This window comes from Vanessa cardui, chromosome 19, assembly GCF_905220365.1.
Source record: "Vanessa cardui chromosome 19, ilVanCard2.1, whole genome shotgun sequence".
In the NCBI taxonomy this organism is placed as follows: Eukaryota; Metazoa; Arthropoda; class Insecta; order Lepidoptera; family Nymphalidae; genus Vanessa; species Vanessa cardui.
This window is the reverse complement of record NC_061141.1, coordinates 1639986-1660050: the sequence shown is the minus strand read 5'-3', so window position 1 is coordinate 1660050 and position 20065 is coordinate 1639986. Positions and strand designations below refer to the sequence as shown.

General features: G+C 32.7%; 2 protein-coding genes across 2 annotated transcripts; both read right to left on the bottom strand.

Moving 5' to 3' along the window:
- Positions 1 to 4409: 4409 nt before the first annotated feature.
- LOC124537896 (carboxypeptidase B-like) lies at positions 4410 to 8716 on the bottom strand. The gene is made up of 5 exons (XM_047114855.1): positions 8583 to 8716; positions 7613 to 7825; positions 7287 to 7365; positions 5637 to 5957; positions 4410 to 5284 (listed from the first exon to the last, which is right to left on the bottom strand). Exons 1-5 carry the CDS (start codon positions 8654 to 8656, stop codon positions 4709 to 4711), a joined length of 1263 nt encoding a protein of 420 aa, XP_046970811.1. The 5' UTR covers positions 8657 to 8716; the 3' UTR covers positions 4410 to 4708.
- A 3832-nt stretch (positions 8717 to 12548) lies between these two features.
- LOC124537886 (carboxypeptidase B-like) lies at positions 12549 to 18863 on the bottom strand. Its single transcript, XM_047114844.1, has 6 exons — positions 18767 to 18863; positions 17901 to 18104; positions 16253 to 16361; positions 15220 to 15342; positions 13820 to 14008; positions 12549 to 13191 (listed from the first exon to the last, which is right to left on the bottom strand). The coding sequence occupies exons 1-6, from the start codon at positions 18832 to 18834 to the stop codon at positions 12595 to 12597; spliced, it is 1290 nt and encodes a 429-aa protein (XP_046970800.1). The 5' UTR covers positions 18835 to 18863; the 3' UTR covers positions 12549 to 12594.
- Positions 18864 to 20065: the final 1202 nt, after the last annotated feature.

The following is a 20065-nucleotide window of genomic DNA, read 5'->3' as shown; positions in this document are numbered from 1 at the left end:
CTACTATATTGTACCGTATCGCAAATATCATTAATGAAGATATTAAAGAGCCAAGGTCCTAAGTGTGACCCTTGCGGAACCCCGGAGCAGGCTTTATATAGACTCGAGCTAAAACCTTTTAAGACCACCAATTGTTGTCTATTGTATAAATATGATTTGAACCACTGAAGCATATTACCATTGAATCCGTACTTACTTAGTTTTAAGAGTAAAATATCGTGCGAAACTTTGTCGAAAGCCTTGGTTAAATCAGTATAAATTGCGTCAACTTGCTTGTGGTTATCAATAGCTGCCACAATGAATTCACTGTACGAAACAAGATTTGATGTTGTAGATCGACCCTTTATAAAGCCGTGCTGGTTATTATTAATCATTTGCTTAACATGACATTCTAGATATGGGTAAACTATTGCTTCAATAAAAAAAACACTGATAATTTAGGAAGTTTCTTTGTCATATTGTTAAAAAAATATCGTAATTATGAATGTAGTTCTGTTGTAGTAGAAAAACAATATTTTAGAAGGGCAAATAAGTCGAAAGGTAAATTGCCTAAGGGCCGTTATGGTCCGGTCTTATTTACCTATATGAGCTTGCAAAAAGTCCTCCAAGTATTTATCAAAACATATTTCATAAAATACACTATTAAGATTGTGTTGTTCCTTATTTTGACGAAATTTTAATCACTTCACCTTGATTTGTATAAAAAATCAATTTCCGAATAATAATATTATATTTAATAATTAAGAATAGCAAAAGAAAGTCAATAAATCCTTCTTCGGACCAGGTTTCTGTTTCTACAATAAAAATCCGCAGATATTTTTAACTTTGCCGATTCATAAATTCAGATGTAAAAAAAAAACAATAGAAGCTTATTATACATTACAGGATTCTAATGATGATAGAAAGGAATGGCGGGAATACTTGTTGAATTCCAGGCATAATAAGAATTTGGAGAATGTGCATTCCGAACTGGTGGTATCTCCACTTAATATAGTTTGTAAAATGACGATTCAAAAGTGCTTGTAAAAGCTTTCTTGAATAAAGTATATTCTGATTTGGATTTTTCTTATTTTATATAATACTTATAACAAGGAATTTCTTCTCATAGTAACGTTATTTTATTTAAGTAATGTTACTCTTTCGCGAACGCGTAACGAGCAATAAGAAGGGAGAGATTAAACCATTAACGCGAACATTTTCCGAAGCCGAAGAAAACAATTTTCTCGGTCCTGTTTTTACCTCTTTTTACACCGTATCCGAAATTAGTAAATAAATAAGTAAATTATTAATTATCCATTTAATACGTTATTTTAAACTTGTCATTGACTACGATGTTCTAGGTCAGTTTAACCATATGTTAAAAAAATTCAATTTTTTTAAAGTAAAATATGTAAATATCCTGATAATATTGGATAAAGATGTCTTCTTTTCTTAAGAAGGTTTTAGACCTGGATCCATTACGGAGTTCCAGTGCGCGTATGAGGTGAGATGACCCAGTGGTTAGAACGCGTGCATCTTAACCGATGATTGCGGCTTCAAACCCAGGCAAGCACCGCTGATTCATGTGCTTAATTTCCCTTTATAATTCATCTCGTGCTCAGCGGTGAAGGAAAACATCGTGAGGAAACCTGCATGCGACAAATTTCATAGAAATTCTGCCACATGTGAATTCCACCAACCGGCATTGGAACAGCGTGGTGGAATATGTTCCAAACCTTCTCCTCAAAGGGAGAGGAGGCCTTTAGCCCAGCAGTGGGAATTTACAGGCTGCTGTTGTTGTTGTATGAGGTGAGATCCTCTACTGAGGAGATCTCCCGTCAAGCCAAAAATGAAGCACATCTCGGGCCAGTTACGTTATATTGTCATGATTCCAAGAGACCCTTGCTGAAGAACGTCATTGTAATGATTTCAGAGGGTAAAATTTGTATCCGGTTTTATACCAAGGGGTAAGAAAGATGTTCTAAAGTTTTCTATAGTTTGAGAGGGTTTAATTCCCGTGTAGTCCCATTAAAGTCCGTATTTTTGGTAGTTTATTTTATAGTTTAAGTCAAGCATAAACGACAATACAATTCAAGATTGATTTTTACTTCACTACAAATACGAAAAATGATCATGTCTTTGTATATTTACTAATTAAAAGATAAATAACAAATCGGTGTAAGATGCGGTCGGCGGCATTCACAACTTGCGCCGTACTTCCTTTTTACTCCGAACGACATATTCATATTTAAATTTATGGTGAAACTTGGGATAGTTTAAGACTAGAAGAAGCAATATAAGTCTGTCTCATTGTTCTAGTTCGTGAAGTCGCCATCTTAAGAGATTTATGAGTTGCATTGTTACGAGATGAGTGCGAGAGTGAAATGTAATGATTTTTTCTTTATTTCAACCATTTTATTTATTTAATCTGTGTAACTAAATTTATGAGGGACGTACCATCTTAGTTTCCAAGGTTGGCGTATTGAAAATGTAAGGTATGGTTACTACCTTTGACAACGCTAATGTCTGACGGTGACCATTTATCACCAGCCACCATATTTGTCCAAAACCATCTGCTTCAGTTCACGATTGTGAACATTGAGAATTTAATTGATGAATTAACTTTAATATCTTATACTACTATTATTAATACAAAAATAACTCTTTCTGTCTGTTGCTCTTTCATGGCTAAACGGAACAGCTTCGGAAATTGGTATCATGTGAGATGAGACATATTTTTTATCTTTAAAACTGAGTAACGTCTTATACGCAAGCAGAATTGCGGGCGCCAAGTTTCGTATAACGTTAAAAGAATACACGCATCCAATGTACAGTCGGGGTGAGAAAAGATTACCTTAAGATCTATATTCGTGTGCCCAGTATGAGCGATAATCTGCTTTACCGATCGAGAATGACATATTGTGCTGCAATGATTTGATGCTTAGAATCAAAAGGTATTAAGAGTTTAAGACTTGATTAAGGAATTAATTTGGAAACTGACGAAGATTTTCTTACTCTGACTGTACTATCGTGAGTAGGTTTTCGTTGTCACAAGTGGGATATGATGTGAGTTCTTTCAGAATAGCACTGCAGAGCGACGGAATGCAAGTGTTCACGACAGTTGCTTTGTCTGCATGTTTATGTAAAAAAGTCAGTGTGGTTGATCTCTTCGTTGTGACTCATCTCGTCCAGAAATGTATGATTTTATTTAATTGTTATAAAAAGTTAATGTATCTCTGCGTGTCTGAATAAAAGTTTCAAAATAGTTGCCTAAAAAAATTTACATAGACATTAAAAAAAAACAAATTTCTCGGCAATTTTCTTTATGTTTCATATAAATTATGATAGTCTGAAACATACCTAAATTTCGAGGAGGTAACGCTTTTGAATGTGACTTTTACGCTTAGGTAATTTCCTGATGGATTTTGGTAACAGCGGCTACCGAAATGCATAAGGTTATTTTTATGGGAGGTGTTACCTTAAGGGTAACCAACCAACTATGCACTAGATTATCGTAGTGCACAGGTGTGGGTAAAGCATAGGTGCACTCTCATAATCCGATAGGACGACAAATCCGGTACGAACACAAAAGAGTTTAGGTGTAAGATTGGTTTCGGAAGCACTTAAGAGTACTCCTCCTGCAAGAAGAAGACTTTTTTCAAGAAAAAATCCAATATTTATTTGTTAGCTTGACATCGGGTCATCCGGAAAACAGAACTAAGACTAATATAGACCAAAGAGGCAATCGGGACAGTGAGGTTACACTTTACATATCACATGACATTTAACGAATCCTACCCAATAAATCTTGAACAAAATTATCAGTGTTTTTTAAATATGAACTTTTAAATAAAAATACATGCATTAAATATAGAAATATTCTACATGTAACTGATGGCATTATATTTTGTTGTCTGTTTCGTTATTTTAAAACGAGTAAGATTTTCTCGACACAAGGGATTATGTTGGATCAATTTTCAAATTGGAAATTTACTTTTCATCTATTTTGTGACGCCAGATGTTTCGTGAACAAAACATTGTATTGTTTTGCTTCATCTTAAATAAGAGGACAAATGCAATCATCTCATCTGATCTCATCAGGATGACAATCTAACATATTCACCAGTTAAGTTCTAATCAGCGTGAGATGTCGCGTCCTGTTCTTTCTTTACAGTGCAACTCCGACCTGTTGAAAAACATTATTGGAAAGGAATATCCAAACATTACTATCGGTTTGATTCTGGACGGCTAGTTGACAAGCCAAGCTTGTAATGTTGTATACAAAAATCAGTATTATTTACAGTAAACACCTTTATTATATTGCTAGCGAGCCGCCCCGAAACATGACTAAAAATTTGTGATGGTGAGCTAGATACAAATAATAATTAAAAAAAGCAACTTTTTAGAAAAAGTATTTATTTTAAACACAACATATACAATAATATAATACGAATGCTAATAAATCATCGCATGCATAATATACCGCCGACTCATCATGTATTCTAACGCCCAGTAGCAATACTTAAGGGTGGAGGGTGAGACAACCATACAGTCACAAGGGACATAACATTTGAGTTCCTGACGGTGGTGGCGAACTGCAGATATCAGGAGTAGATACTATTTTTTACAGCGCCAATATCTATGGGCGAGTGGTCGAACGATTAATACTTAAAATTGTATTAAAAACTATTTTAATTTTCTTCCTTTATTCCGTATCAACTTGTATTCGCTAACTATTTATATTCGCGTTAGGTTTCATTACACTTTGGGCTGCGATAGCTACAGCATTCCATACATTTTCAGCGATAGGTTTAATTTTTGTATCTGGTATGATCACTCCGCTTACACCTTCCTTTTCAATATTGATGTTAAAAGTATACAAAACTTCATTATCCATGACATAATCTGTGCTGGTACCAGACGTCCTATCACCAAGTGCTACAGAACCAACATCAAGTACGTAATCATCACCCATAGCTGATATCATTTGTAAACCAAGTAAGTGATGTTGACGAAACATGCCACTTGCGGCTCTCTCGTATTGCCAAGGATACGAAATGAAACGTCCATTATTCTGCAGCGAAATATACAATCTTATAGTTCTTCCATGTTTTTCGATTAAATTCTTAATCATTTTCGTTTCAGGTTCAGAAAATGCTTCAACACCACCGTATATATGGCTACATGGACTGGTGCTGGTGTCTGAGAAGAGCCAGTCAATGTCAAAGTTACGATTGATGTTGACTCCTGGACAGATTGGACCGAGAGAACTTCTAGTGCTCCTTGATTTTGTCCACAGACGAAGCTGAAATTAGACAGCAAATGTCAGTAATGATTTTTTATAGATTATTAAATAGTGTAATAATAATTAAACGAAATATGTTATTTTTAATATGTAGCTAGAAGTAACGACGGTATCACACACCCAGACCAAAGACAACAAAGAAAGCTAATGAACTTTTTCTACGTCAAATCGGCCGGTAATCGAACCCGGATCTCGGAGTGGCATACCTATGAAAATCCGTGTACACACTACCCCGACCCCGGACCAATTTATCGTAATTGAAATTTGTTAGTGGATTTACTTTAAAAGGTGCTTATATTTTAACTACAATGATACAATCTTATTACTTTTTAACTGATTCAAATATACTTACATTTGTATGAGTATATTCATATCCATCAGGATTTAGTACAGGAATTATAATCCATTGTAAATTTTCCAAGAAAGTCTTCTGATCTTCTTGGATTATTTTGTCAATGACGTTTATAGCTGCAGGTACTGTTATCCACTCTCTAGGATTTATTCCAGCTTCAATGATTACTAAAGGTTTTTGAGTTTTCAGAGAAGATTTGGCAGTAACCGTTAAATAAACCAAAGGTCGATCTTCATCTGTTCTGTCAGCTTCAACCAATTTTATAGAAATTTCATCTGAATTTGAATAAGCTTCTTCAATTGACTTCAAGTAACTAATTATCTGTAACAATATACTTATAAAGATTTATTATAGCAAATTATTTTCTTTTGAAAAATTGCTTTAGACTTACTCATTAATTATAATTTTTTTAGTATTTTTTTTTTTTATTTTAATTTAATTTCTTTTGTAGTCATATTTGTTTTGAAAGGATATATTCGGAATTAACTACTTATCATGATACTATAGTTTCAAATAGGTTAGGTTTAGGTTACTTTTTCCGAACCGGTGGTAGTGTTTAATTTGACTATCAATAAGTAACTGTAATGCTTTTATATTAGATAAAGAAATTTGAGTTTGAGTTTATGATTACTTGTTGGCAGTTCGTCTGGATCGGTAGAATATACATCATATATTCCATCCCCAAACATATACATTATTGACAATGCTGTGTTTTATTTTGAACGCAGAGCAAGTCTAAAAGAGCAAGGAATAATGTCTTAATTCCCAAGATTAGTGATGGTTTGATGATGTAAGGAACGATTAATGTGTCTAGCAGTGTCAATATCTCTGGATAGTGGCGGCATCTCACCATCAGTTGGTCTACTAATATCAGACAAAAGACAAAACGCCAGCTATTACAGTTGCTACTAAAAAGAGTTAGTTTTAATTTATTTGTTATGTAGATGGAAGCCATAACAATCCACACAGCTCTGTATCTGTCATGCGCTAATGTAATTCCGATTCATCATTTGTGTTTGAGTTGCGTCCATGCTGAGATGTGTGTTGATGTGATTAGTGTCTAAGCTTCATGTGCACAAACATCGTAAATCTGGCTTATATTGATACTTGTTTCTCAGTCAATTTAAATATTGAAATGTTTGAACGTATTTTAAGGAAATTTATCTATAGTGGAAACTGTTTTAAGTTCGTATTATTTATCATGTACCTTAAATTGAATTTAACATATTTCAAATTTAATTCTAAATTTAAAAATCTCGTAATTGTGTTTATATAATAACTAGTTTTCACCCGCGACTTCGCTCGTGTTTTAGGGTGTTGGTTATCATGTGTTAGGCAAAAAAGGAGCCTATGTCTTTTCTCGGAGTTCATGTTTGCTTCATAACAAATTTCATCGAATACAGTTCTGCAGTTTGGTCGTGAAAGAACGACAAACAGACAGAGTTACTTTCGAATTTATTATATAAATATGAATTATTCCTTTATCCATATATCAGTGTAATTAAATTCTCAAATTGTCCACAATCTGTGGACGGATGAAATGTAGAGATAAGCTGTTTAAAAACACATTCGATTGGTTTGTGTTTGAACGGTCTGTTCGTCAGACATAGTTTTTAATAAGGTTTTATCTTAAGTTGGAGAAGAACTTACTTTGTCGTACCTGTGGTAATTATTGTAATCAAAATTGGAATCTATTCCTTCTTCATTAAGATCTATTTTATGTAGATATCTGAAAAGAGTTTTTAATGTTTATAACCCATTAATAACTCACCATGTTTAGAAACTATTTTGAAAATATTATTTCGCGAAAAGTAGGATTATTTTTATTTGTTTATCAAAATTGTATATCGAATATCGACGCTTAATTATTTCGATGATTATTATTTAATCGTTAGATAAATTACATGCAAATAAGATGTAATTAAATTTGATAAAACTATAATCAAATCATCACTTAAAATGTATCTAATACTCACTCGTACACATCATCTATGATAATATCTTTTGTTATATTGTTTTCTCCGAGTTTTTCCTCGAACCATTCAAAATGTGATGGTGGTACCATCGCTTGACCACTAACATTGTGTTTGTAAGAGGGTTTCCTCAAAAAGTCAATCAAATCACTTTTTAACACATGAAAATTATTCTCTTGTTGATTATTAAGCAAATCAATGTTGTATATTCGGTATCTGAAATATATATTTAGTAAGCATGTTTGTAAGGAGAGTCGTAACTGAAATAAAAATATAGTACTGCTGATTAGCCAAAAATAAAATGGTGTTCTGTGAGAAACTAATATTGAGATTGTTGTGATATATACATATATTTATAAAATAAAATAAATAAAAGTGTAAGTATGATTTATACAACATTTTTCGCGCAGTTTTTCTTTGACTTTATGACAGCTCACTTCAATTTATATTGTACCACATTACAAGGAATTACTGTTTATTACTATTTACTGGAATTTATCACAAATAGAATTTTAATAAACTCATTTTGAAATAAAACAAAATCGAAACATTGAAAGATTAAATAAAAAATACAAACTAAAATTTCCAAATTGTCCGAAAAATCTTTTATATTGAGAAATCAACTCACAACCAATGATATTCTAATAAACAGATATGTTATATCCATACTAAACAACAGAGCCGCGACGGGGACCGTATATTTTAGTTTATTTTTACATTTCGTTAAAAGTAAAAAGGATAGCTTGATAAAAACAATAAGTTAAAGGGATAACTAGATGTTTTAATTACGCAAAACGTATTACTACGTAATTATGATGTATTATAACGTATTACTACGTAAAACGACTAAAGGCAAACGTTCCAATTAGGACGTTTTCTAGTCTTAACTTTTTGCGCGTTAATAACATATCTGTTTACTAAAACATCATTGCTCACAACTTAATATAATAAGTAATTTAATTTATATACTCACCCCTTATATAATTCATTTTTACACAGACCACTTGAAACTGTTATAATTATTATGTACATAAAAATCGAAAACATTTTTAATTTACCAATTCACGTTTTATGTTTACGTTTCGATCATGTGTGCCAATGATTAATTAAAATCGCGTTATCAAAACGTTATTAATATATAATCCGTTATGCTTATCTTGTAATAATTATGTTTTAAATTATATACTTATATAAAGAGCAATATCACGTGTTGCTGATTATAGCATCAGAGGATTTCTTTGTTTTGGAATATGATGGTGCACTCTGAAGGAATTTCGACCTTAAAGTTGAAGATTTTGATTTGAAAAATGATTTATATTTATAAATGTCGATACGACTGTATTCTTAGACGCTGAATTAGTCTTTAAGGCTTTTTTGCATGGGAGACACTTCCATCATCCAGTCTTCTAGCTGTTATAGTAAGCTCAATATTTTTATCAGTCCAAACTGATATAAACTGTGAATCTGTTTAGGATCTATAGTCATTTTCTTGTTAATATTATTCTATTTAATTTAATAAATTTATTTTACTTAGACATTCATTTTAATTTCATTTTTTTTATTCAACATCTAGTTTTCTCTATTTATCTAAAGTTTCTTACAAGATGATATCCACAGGTTTAATTAAATAGGACTGGCCATCTGTGTACAACATATATCCACAAAGGTGTATTCCCATTCCCTTTTTCTCATAATCAGAAAGCAAATTTGACATGACCAGATGGACTTGCGTGACTCATTAATAACTTCGAATCTCCAAATTGTTACTAAGAAGACAATACGTTAAGGGTGAGTGAGCCAGTGTCACTACAGATACAAGAGACATAACATCATTAGTTTCGAAGGTTGGTGATTTGAGGAATTATTAGTATTTGTTATAGCGTCATTCATTGAAGTAAGACATATTATGCAGGTTTCCTCACGACGTTTTCCTTCACCGCCGAGCTCGAGATGAATTATAAACATATTAAGCACATATATATATATGTATATAGTGGTGCTTGCCTGGGTTTGAACCCGCAATCATCGGTTAAGATGCATGCGTTCTAACCACTGGACCATCTCAGCTCTTCAGCCCTATTTAGTACATACTACTTACATAGTAGAACGTATATATGTAATGCTTGTGTTTCCAATCGTAAATCAGTAGTTATTGCCATTTGATGGCTGTTTTCAATACAGAGTTTGACATTTGCTAATCATAAATAACTGTCAATGAGAAATAATTCATAACCTTCTGTGAAATTGGAAATTAGGTCGTTCGTCCAATGAGTGCGCTTAGATGAAACGAATTCGATAAATTTCGAAGCTATTTTCGCTAACATAAGTATAGATATGTACATTAATTACAAATTCTAGCAGTCCCAGTTCTAGTGTCACATAAGTCCTTTTGTCTTAATTCCTGTAAATCCTTCCGTTAGTACTGTAATATGTAATACTAGCGACCCGCCCTGGCTTCGCATGGGATCAATACTGATACTAAATATACTACAGAATTTGTTTATTTACGACATCATATTAGAACTTTCCAAAGTTATCAGTTGTTGTTCTTTTTTCTCGAATCACTCTTTCTGTTTAAAAAAAACTCATCAAAAACAGTAACAGACGGCGGTAAGCGACTTTGTTTTATTCTATGAATTGAAGCTACAGTACATTGGATTTTATCATTATGTGCGTACTTATTACTATTAGGGCTTTTAATACCAATCAATACTTAGTTTTGCTTAGCCGCTGTAGTATAGATATAATAGGTGGTGCATAAGATATTGCTCCATGGCTTGAAAATGCTGCAGATTCCAAAGTCTTGCACTCAAGTCCATAATAAGTCATTATCTATTGATATGTATGTATGTTTACATGCTGAATTGTCTATATTATATTTAAATAGCTTCCTCTTTATCGATTTTCACATCCCTAGCTTATAAGTACATCACTATGTAACCGTAATTTTAAGATTCTCTATGTTATCTGTGGTTGAACGAGTGTTTAATAAAGTATAGCCTGTAACTTACAATTACGATTTGTTTCACCAAAAACAACAATACAAATATAATATGTATTTAATCAATTTCATTAGAAATTCGTTTACTTTTCAATGCTATTGTTTTGTTTAGTATCAATAAAAATAATGCAAAAAAAAGAAAAAAATCTTTGAAGACAGTATCATCACTGTAGCGAGGCTACGTTGAAAAAACTAATACAGGTTTCAGTAATATGTTCTCGAAGTAATCTCATCTACGTTATCGGCGGTAAACGAGATCTTGCATTAGGTTATTTTAAAAACATCTAATACTAGAGAACTAATACTAGAGTACTTAATATGTATCCTTATATTATAGCCAAATTATATAAAATTGTTATGAATTGATATTATATCACTGTAAAATTTCATCAAAATCCGTTGAGCAGTTTTTTCGTAAAAGAGTAACAAACATACATCCATCCATTATCACAAATTTTCGCATTGATAATAATAATAGTAGGATTTAATAACAGCTAAATTTTATGTATGCTCAAGAACTTTTGTTCGCATAGGCGTTCAATAGAAATGTTTAATTAGTTCATTTTATAAATTAGATAAACCAGTTACTTAACTAACTGACGAGTCGGTCTGGTCTGGTCTGGTCATATGACCAGCATTTATATAATTCATAAAATCTTACAATGCTACATTTACCGGCCGCAGTACAAAATACAAGGAACGTAGTTGGAAAATTTCAAGTTTCTAGATGATATATATTAATAATTGAGTAGTATTTTACGTTTATATTTATAGATTAAAGAAAATGTAAAACAGATATATTTTCTGCAATATAATTCTTTGATTTTATAGGCTATTGTTTGGTAATTAATGGTTTTGGAAAGATGATAATTTCGGATAGCCGATGGAGAGAAAAGGTTGCTACTCAGAATTTCTTACCAGAACAACTAATTGTTGTTTATTGGGATTTGAATCCAGAACCTCTAGATCAGTAAACCAATAAAACAGATGATAGTAATTAATAATACTAATCGCATGAATCCAATTATCATGTTTTGCTTAGTTCACGAATTGTTGTGATGTGTCCCGTAAGCACTGTGTCAAAGTGTTCATCTAGTGACGTGTCGTAATGAACAGATTTATGTGCAGCCTCCGCTTTACAATACTCCATCCGTTATATGAGAATCTAGAGCAGATACGTCGAGATAATTCATTTCACATATATATATTTCTGTACTTTAACTCGAACTAGCGATCCATACTATATATAAATATACTACAGAATTTGTTTATTTAGCTAAACTTCTAAAATTATCAGTGTTTCTTTGCTATATTGTCAATGTATTATACACCAAAACCTTCCTCTCGAGTCACTCTATTTATCAAAAAAGCGGCATCAAAATCTGTTGCGTAATTTTCTAAGTATACATAGGGACAGACGGCGGCAAGCGATTTTGTTTTATACTATGTATTGATTGACAATTAATCATAATTTTAATAGAGAATGATTATATTATGAATTTATAATAGCTATTTTTTGATCAACATATATATAACATATATGTAAATAATAATTAATAATAATTACATAGTAGTCATATATATACAGTAATTATACAGTAGTCGTCGACAAAGAAATATAATTAGGTATTAATTAATTAACCGATAAAATGAACGAAAAGTTAATCGACTATAATTACTGACATAATTAAATCTAAATTTTTAATTAAAGTAAGAGTAACAAAGGATATCAGTCTATTAATCTGAGCCTGCATACTACAGCCTTTCCTAGTTTTTGATGAGAAGTTTGGAAAAGCTCAACTTTTTTCATCAGGAACTACCTGTATTTGAACTTAGTTGAAACGTGTAAGATTTTCTGGCCACGTGTAAGTTTACGTTGTGGAAGTATATAAAATTCTGAGAAATCTTTCATGACGTTAAGTGCAATAGAAAAAAAAATCATTAATTTCGAACATTTTATTGAACGAAAATAGTATAGTAAAAATTAAGCCAAATTCCTGCGGATACTACGTAGGAAATAAGCGCCTTCCTTAATCCCTTCCCACGTTTGAACTGCAGACGGCTTAATGAATTCAGGATCAACTAAAAATCCTAAAATCGTAGAACCAAAGTTCCTAAGACCTGGCAGTTCGTATGTATATGACAATGGAACACCAGCTTTAAGACCGTAGTCCATAGCGGTACCAGATGCTGGGTAAAGTACGAGAGCTGCATTACCGACTCTGTAATTTAAATTCCAATCCTCTTTAACTTCATTGATGGCTGTGGCCATTTGTATTCCTCCAACGTGCAAAGAGAATGCATTTTCGGGCAGTTCACCAGTTCCCCAACCGTAGAGGATCAGATTACCGAAGCTGTGTAAGTCCAAAAACATTTCAATACGATCGTCGCTGTGTAATATGTCCCTAATGACCTGAGACTCTGGTTCAGAGAATGGTGCGGTGCCGTGGTAGATTTCAGTGCAAACATTGTTGCTGGATCCTAAGCCGTAGAATACGTCGAAGTTTCTGTTGAGATCGACACCGAGGCAAACATCTCCGGGTAGTATTCCGTTCCTGCGGTTTTTACGCCAGAAGCGACCCTGTAAGAGACATGGAAGAAAGTGAAATTTTATCCAATATAACATTACTAGCGACTCGCCTTGCTTCGCATGAATGCAATACTGATACCAAAAATTCCACAGAATTGGTTTATTTTTAGAATTACATCACATTAGTAACATCTAAAATAGTCAGTGTTTCTTTACTATATTGTCCATGTATTATACAAAACCTTCCTCTCGAATAACTCTTTCTATTAATTAAACGGCATCAAAATGCGTTGCGTAATCTTAAAGATATAAAAATATATATGTATTATTAGTGGTGACCATCACTCATCAATTGGTCCAATTGCACTAACTAGTTGAAACAAAGAAATAGACGCAATGGCAGTTGAGGTTAACTGATGATTGCGGGTTCTAAGCCAAGTTCAAAACTACTAGATATTCGTATGCTTAATTTGCGCTTATATGTAATTCATCTCGTGCTCGGCGGTGAAGAAAAACATCGTAAGGTAATCTGCATGAGGAATATGTTTCAAAGATTCTCTTCAAATGGAGAGGAGACCTAAGCCCAGCAATGGAAAATTTAGAGGCTGTTGTTGTTTTTGTTGTTGATGCGCGTCCAGAAATGAAATTTGAAATGATAATTTTCAGTTGTAGTACTTACTCCATCGTGACTGAACTCGTAGCCATCTGGGTTGGCGACTGGCATGATGATCCAATCGAAATCATCAATCAGGTCTTGATCAGTGACGTTGACGACTAGTTTCTCAATGGCGTACAAAGTTGTTGGTAGCGTTACCCATTCACGAGCGTGAAGAAGCGATTCAACGAAGATTATTGGTTTGCTTGCGTTCTGTAATAATTAAGAATACAAGGGTTTATGTATAAAGTTTGATTTGAGTTTTTCGGTTGAACTATAGTACGACACAACTTAGATGTAGCATCGGCAAATTAAATGAAACCAATAGAAATAGCTCCCTATCGCGCCATTGATGCTATTCCTCGCTATAGATTCTCGCATCAGTTCAACCCGAAAAAGCAAGTGAATGGAATTCGACGTCTCCAATTGACGAATATATTAGGTCATATGATATTACAAGTTATTATGTGTAAAGATCATATTCACATAAGCAAGAAATATTGATAATTTGGGATAGCGTACTTAATTCGGATGTGATCGGTTTTACGAATTTTGCCGATGTTACATCTTAGTTGGTTCGTACTATACATTCCTAAGCAGTTGTTGTAATATAACGATATAGATCGATCGATCGTTGCATAATCTATGATGTGTTTTATTTATTTGTCTGATACTTGCAAGACAAAATTTTACAACAAAAGTATTGGAGATAAGCATGTTATTTGCTCTAAGGTATTCTATTGGTAACAAAGGTTCGTTTGGAGTCAATTTTAATGCCTGTCCTATAATAAGATTGACATAACTTGGCCTATGAAATCAATTGAATTATTCAATACAAGATTATATCAAAGATAAAAAGACATGGTCTTAGTATTTGTTGATTTTGAGGTAGTATAATATTAATTGTACTTGATTGACATCTGTAATTAAAAAATGGCAAACAACATTAGAAGTCCAAGAGTTTTATAAAAGTATTAAATATAAAGTAAGTGTGGTTAGCAGTGGTGGATTTACAAATCTGCCGATAGTAGGTTATAAGGCTATTAAATTTTTACCACCCCTAATTTTTTTTGCAATATTTATGATTTGTGTTCTATCCTCCTCATTACATCTGTTTTTTTTCCGATATTAGTATGATTATAAACTAGGTGATATTTCGGTCAGTTACTAGATTAGTTTTCCAACCCGCTATGTAGTGACGAGTATACAGATTACGGACGTAATTTACATACATATAATTTTAATTTTTTTTTTAATAATTTCTGTAAGATAATAACAAATTTGGGCTAAATTTGCCGCTCCTCTAAATCTGCCGCCCTAGGCTCCAGCCTACTTAGCCTATTGGTAAATCCGCCACTGGTGGTTAGATTAGATATATATGTATTTCGTATTAAATATGTTTTGGTTATTTAGGAAGATCTCACCTGAAAATTGCTGTTTGATATTTTTAAGTAGTTAATGTCTCTGCCCTCGAAAGACTTTCCTCCACTGACCAAAGTGGCGACATCAGGATACGCTTCAGCTATTTTTTTGAGGTAATTGTTGACCTGCAAAAACCATTGGAAGTTTCACGAAATGTTAATTTTCGAATCAGGTTTCTAGAGTACTTGAGTTCTCATTCACAAACTTTATATATTAATTCTGATCTTGAGATTATAACTTGTTATCGTTATTTTAGTGTAATGGGTTTTTATTTACAAATGCGACTTAAGTTTATCAAGATTAATTACCATTTTATCAGTTAGAATATTTATTCTATAATCTTATTCTAACTATTTTTTATAGTTATTAATCACTAATCACTTTTACGTGAATAAATTCTAAAAATTATTACAAACGTAAAATAGACAAGTGATAAAAAAAAAATCGTCTAAGTACATGTCGCAATGTTATTATTGTAGAGTAAAAAGTAAAGTAAAGTAAGAGCCTGTTAATTTCCTACTGCTGGGATAAGGCCGCCTCTTCCATTAAGGAGACGGTTTGGAACATATTCCACCACGCTGTTCCAATGCGGGTTGGTGGAATGCACATGTCGCCGAATTTCGATGAAATTAGACACATACAGGTTTCTTCACGACGTTTTCCTTCACCGTCGAGCTCGAGATGAATTATAAACTCATCAATTAGTTAAGATGCACGCGTTCTAACCGCTTAGAACGCGTGCATCTTAACCGATGATTGCGGGTTCAAACCCAAGCACTATATGTGCTTAATATATCTTGTGGAATTATGTGTAATTTATCTCGTGCTTGGGGGTGAAGGAAAACATCGTGAGAATACCTGCATGTGTCAAATTACATATAAATTCTGCCAAATGTGTATTCCACCAACATGCATTGGAATAGCGTGGTGAAATATGTACCAAAAACCTTCACCTAGCAGTGGAAAATTTCCAGGCTGTTTTTGTTGTTTTTGTTTGCTTTTTTTAAATAAATAATAATAATAATTTAAGTGTACCTCAGTGAGATTGTAAATATCGTCAAAGTTAACTAACAGATCATTATCAGATCTCATCGCCCTGCTTCTAGCTTTGTCAGCCCTCAATTTGTCTTCAAGCTCCAGTGAACTGAAATAGTAAAATTTTTTTGATCAATTATATACAATCGAATTTAACAAGATGATTTAGTGCTAACAATATTTATTAAGTCTCTTTTCGTATTCAAAAATATTTATGGAAATTTGTATTTTTAATTCATCAATTAAAAATTAATTTTGTATAAAATTGCTATCGAAACATTGTTGCTATCAATGTAGGAACTCAAGTGGCTCAATAATGCACATAAAGAAACATTATTCAATGACAAACGCTTTTTCAAGAAGAGTAAATCATAAGATAATATAAGGTAGACGAGGGATGAAAGATGTATGGTTACATAAAAATTACTGCGATCTTAATCGTGCAACTTTAAAATGTACACATATTATTGAAATATATTTTTATAAACATAATAATTGATTAATCTGTTGTCTAAACACTAAGTCCTTGGAGTAGTGGAGCAAAAGCTTCATCACAAGTATAACACCTCGCCTCATTGCGTCCACTGGTGATAGGAGGGCTGGCTCGTTTTTTGCCCAGAGGATCGGAATTGCGATTCAACGGGGAATGATAGCATTCTTGCCACCATTCAACGCGGTCAAGATTTATACAGTAATTATTTTCAATTCATATTTGTATATATTTAAGTACTTAATTTTATTAATTCTTATGTTAATAATCATAAAAACTGGTTTGTATTATTTGTATGTATTGACTCAAGATATAATGTGTTTTAATGAACTTGGTTGAAGAGGATTTTGTTATTTAATATTTGGTTGTTGGAACTAATGCCTTAAATGAGGTCAAATAGATATAACTATTTAATAGTTATATCAAATACTAATCAATTTAAGAATTCTGAATTAATACTAGTGGATTATAAGATTAACATATATTTATTTATCACTTTTGGACAAAAGTAAAAAAATTCCGGCGTTTATCTTTGTTTATTTCATTAATTTGATAAAATTAATTTATTAATACACACAACTTTTGTTAATTATTGTTCATTGATATAGTTTCATAAATCCTAAATTGAAAATGGAAGTATTTAGATAATTGTAACATGCAGCTTCATATACGTTTGTAAAATAAAACAATCTTCGTAATATTATTTGTCGAAGTAATCGAATGTTGTATGAAATTATTATTATTTTTAATTACGAATTCAACCTGTGATCCCATTTCCAACGAAATAACGATACATAATATATATTTAATTTTCAAAGAATAATTCAAACGATCCAACATAATAAGTAATATTATTTAAAAATCTATCGAGAGAGATTGCTTTAAATAAATTAATATTGGACAACATCACATACATTACTCTGATCCAAATGTAGCGAAAGCAGTTTTTTGGAAAATCAGAAGTAACGACGGCACCACTAACACCCTGACCCAAAACAACAGAAAACTAATGAACTTCGGGACCTCAGAGTGGCGTACCCATGAAAACCGGTGTACACACTACTCGACCACGAAGGTCGTCTGTTGCTTTGACATGTATCATTTTGTTTATAATACTATTTTATGATAACTTATTACAATGTATTGTAGCATACTCACTCTTTAATATTTTCAACTTCAATAACGAACTCTATCCCCTTAGAATAAAGCTCATCTTGGAACTGCTGGACGTAGCCTTTGGGTACGAGAACTAGACCGTTTCGTTCTTGCGTCGCGTACAGCCATATATCCATAGGATAATCCAGGGAATTGAAGTAGTTAATCTGCTCCGCATCTTTGGCTTTTACTGAGAAAAGTGCGGACCTGTGAATTGAAACAAGGTTTGTTTATTAACTGTTAAGGACGTCAGAATATACATCACAAACACCCAGGTCCAAGACCACATAGGAAACAAATGGTAATCTACGTCGACTCGGCCGGGAATCGAACCCGGGACCTCGGAGTGGCGTACCCATGTAAACCGGTTAAAACCAGTCGACCACGGAGGTCGTCAAAGACGTCGATCGTCAGAAGACATACATCATGCTCAGTGTACATTAAAGTAAATTTCCCACATCTGGGCTAAGGCTCTTTCGTGGGTTGTTCAATGTTCATCAATGTAACCAATTAATGACGACAAAAAGCAATAGGTAATCTATACATGTAAATTGTATAAAACGAAGTCACTTTCTCTTCAATCAAATCGAATTGTAACTTATATTAAGTTCATGAATACTAATCATCGGATAAGATGCACGCCTTTAACCACTTGGCCATCTCGGCTTACCATTGCCATTGCCAACTGCATGGAAATCTGGAGACACAGACATATAGGAGACAAATATAGTTATTTTTTTTATTAATATGTAGAGATCCGATACGAGTAGCCGGAGAAAGACCACAGTGGCGTGCATTTGGAGAGACCTATATCCAGCAGTGGACGAAAATGAGCTGATTATGATGATAATGTAGTACATTAAACTTACTGATCATACTGCTCATGCCGCGCGTAAACGCAACTTATGCACACAAATATACCCAAAAACCAACGCATCACTGTAGCGTGTCGAGACCACGAATCGTATGGACATAATCAATTCATATTATATTCATTAAATACTATCTGATAAGAGCTTCCGATTAGGTATTTAGTTATCTTACTTATTATAAATTCATATGTGTGTTTGGATGTTTATTTGCTCATAGCGTCAAAACTATTTCGATTAATTTGATTTGACTAATTGGCTACTGTTTGTATGTTTCTTATACAAAATTAAATTACTGTGTGATGGTAGGTGATAGGTGGTTCTTTTTCAGTATCTCAATTAAACTACTTATATCAAATTATAATTTTTATTTTAAAATATTTAAGCAAAAAGAAAGTAAAAGGTTTAGATGTTTGTATTACCTTGTTTTAACTTAAAATGTCTTATTACTTAATAATGTTAATTATTGTCGAAGATTAAGGCTCGTAAAATTATTGCTTGCATTTTAAAAAGTTAATAATGATCAGCTAGTTGTTAGTATTGTTTACTAGCTAACGATTCTGGCTTCACTTGAGTACAATAATAATCTAGATTGAAGTTAGTTTAATAGATATAGTGATTCTAGAGGAAGGTTTATATGTATAACAAGCTGTGCCCGCGACCTTGTACGCGTTTGAATTTAACAAAAAAATATATAACTGTACCCTAAGTTACTCCTTATTATATCAGTTATATGCCAGTGAAAGTCCCATCAAAATCGGTCCAGCCGTTCCAGAGATTACAAGCAGCCAGACAGACAGACAAAAATTGTAAAAAATGTTATTTTGGTATATGTACCGTATATGTACATATGCATTGAGCAAATATATCTATTTAAATATTACAAACAGACACTCCAATTTTATTATATGTATGTATCGATAAATTTTAGAGAGAGTTAAGTTTCTAATGTGATGTCGTAAATAAACAAATTCTGTAGTATATTTACTATGAGAATTGAATCCGTGCGTAGCCGGGGCGGATCGCTAGTTGATTAATATAAGAATAATCCGGATAGCGAAAATAGATGTGAATTTGTAAATATTTTAATTAGCGACGAACTTATCCTATTAGTTATCCGCTTTATTACTATGTATCCGGTCGCTGCACTCTGAAATATTTAAGCCTTAAACTTTACCTTATAAATTAAGGTTACAAAATTTATTCATATTAATAACACGTCCAAACTTTTAATAAGAACAGCACAGGGATTACATATATATCTAATACATAACTATCTAATTTTCACTTCTTCTAGCT

What these genes read in the sequence shown, in the direction of transcription:
- LOC124537886 (XM_047114844.1), bottom strand. Translation starts at nt 18,834, where the DNA reads ATGCGTTGGTTTTTGGGTATATTTGTGTGCATAAGTTGCGTTTACGCG. An exon ending in ATATTTACAATCTCACTGAG is followed by an intron (nt 15,343 to 16,252) that starts GTACACTTAAAT and finishes TGGTTTTTGCAG; the next exon opens with GTCAACAATTACCTCAAAAA. An exon ending in TATCAAACAGCAATTTTCAG is followed by an intron (nt 14,009 to 15,219) that starts GTGAGATCTTCC and finishes TAATTATTACAG; the next exon opens with AACGCAAGCAAACCAATAAT.
- LOC124537896 (XM_047114855.1), bottom strand. Translation starts at nt 8,656, where the DNA reads ATGTTTTCGATTTTTATGTACATAATAATTATAACAGTTTCAAGTGGT. An exon ending in AAAAATGAATTATATAAGGG is followed by an intron (nt 7,826 to 8,582) that starts GTGAGTATATAA and finishes TATATATTTCAG; the next exon opens with ATACCGAATATACAACATTG. An exon ending in ATGAATATACTCATACAAAT is followed by an intron (nt 5,285 to 5,636) that starts GTAAGTATATTT and finishes GTCTAATTTCAG; the next exon opens with CTTCGTCTGTGGACAAAATC.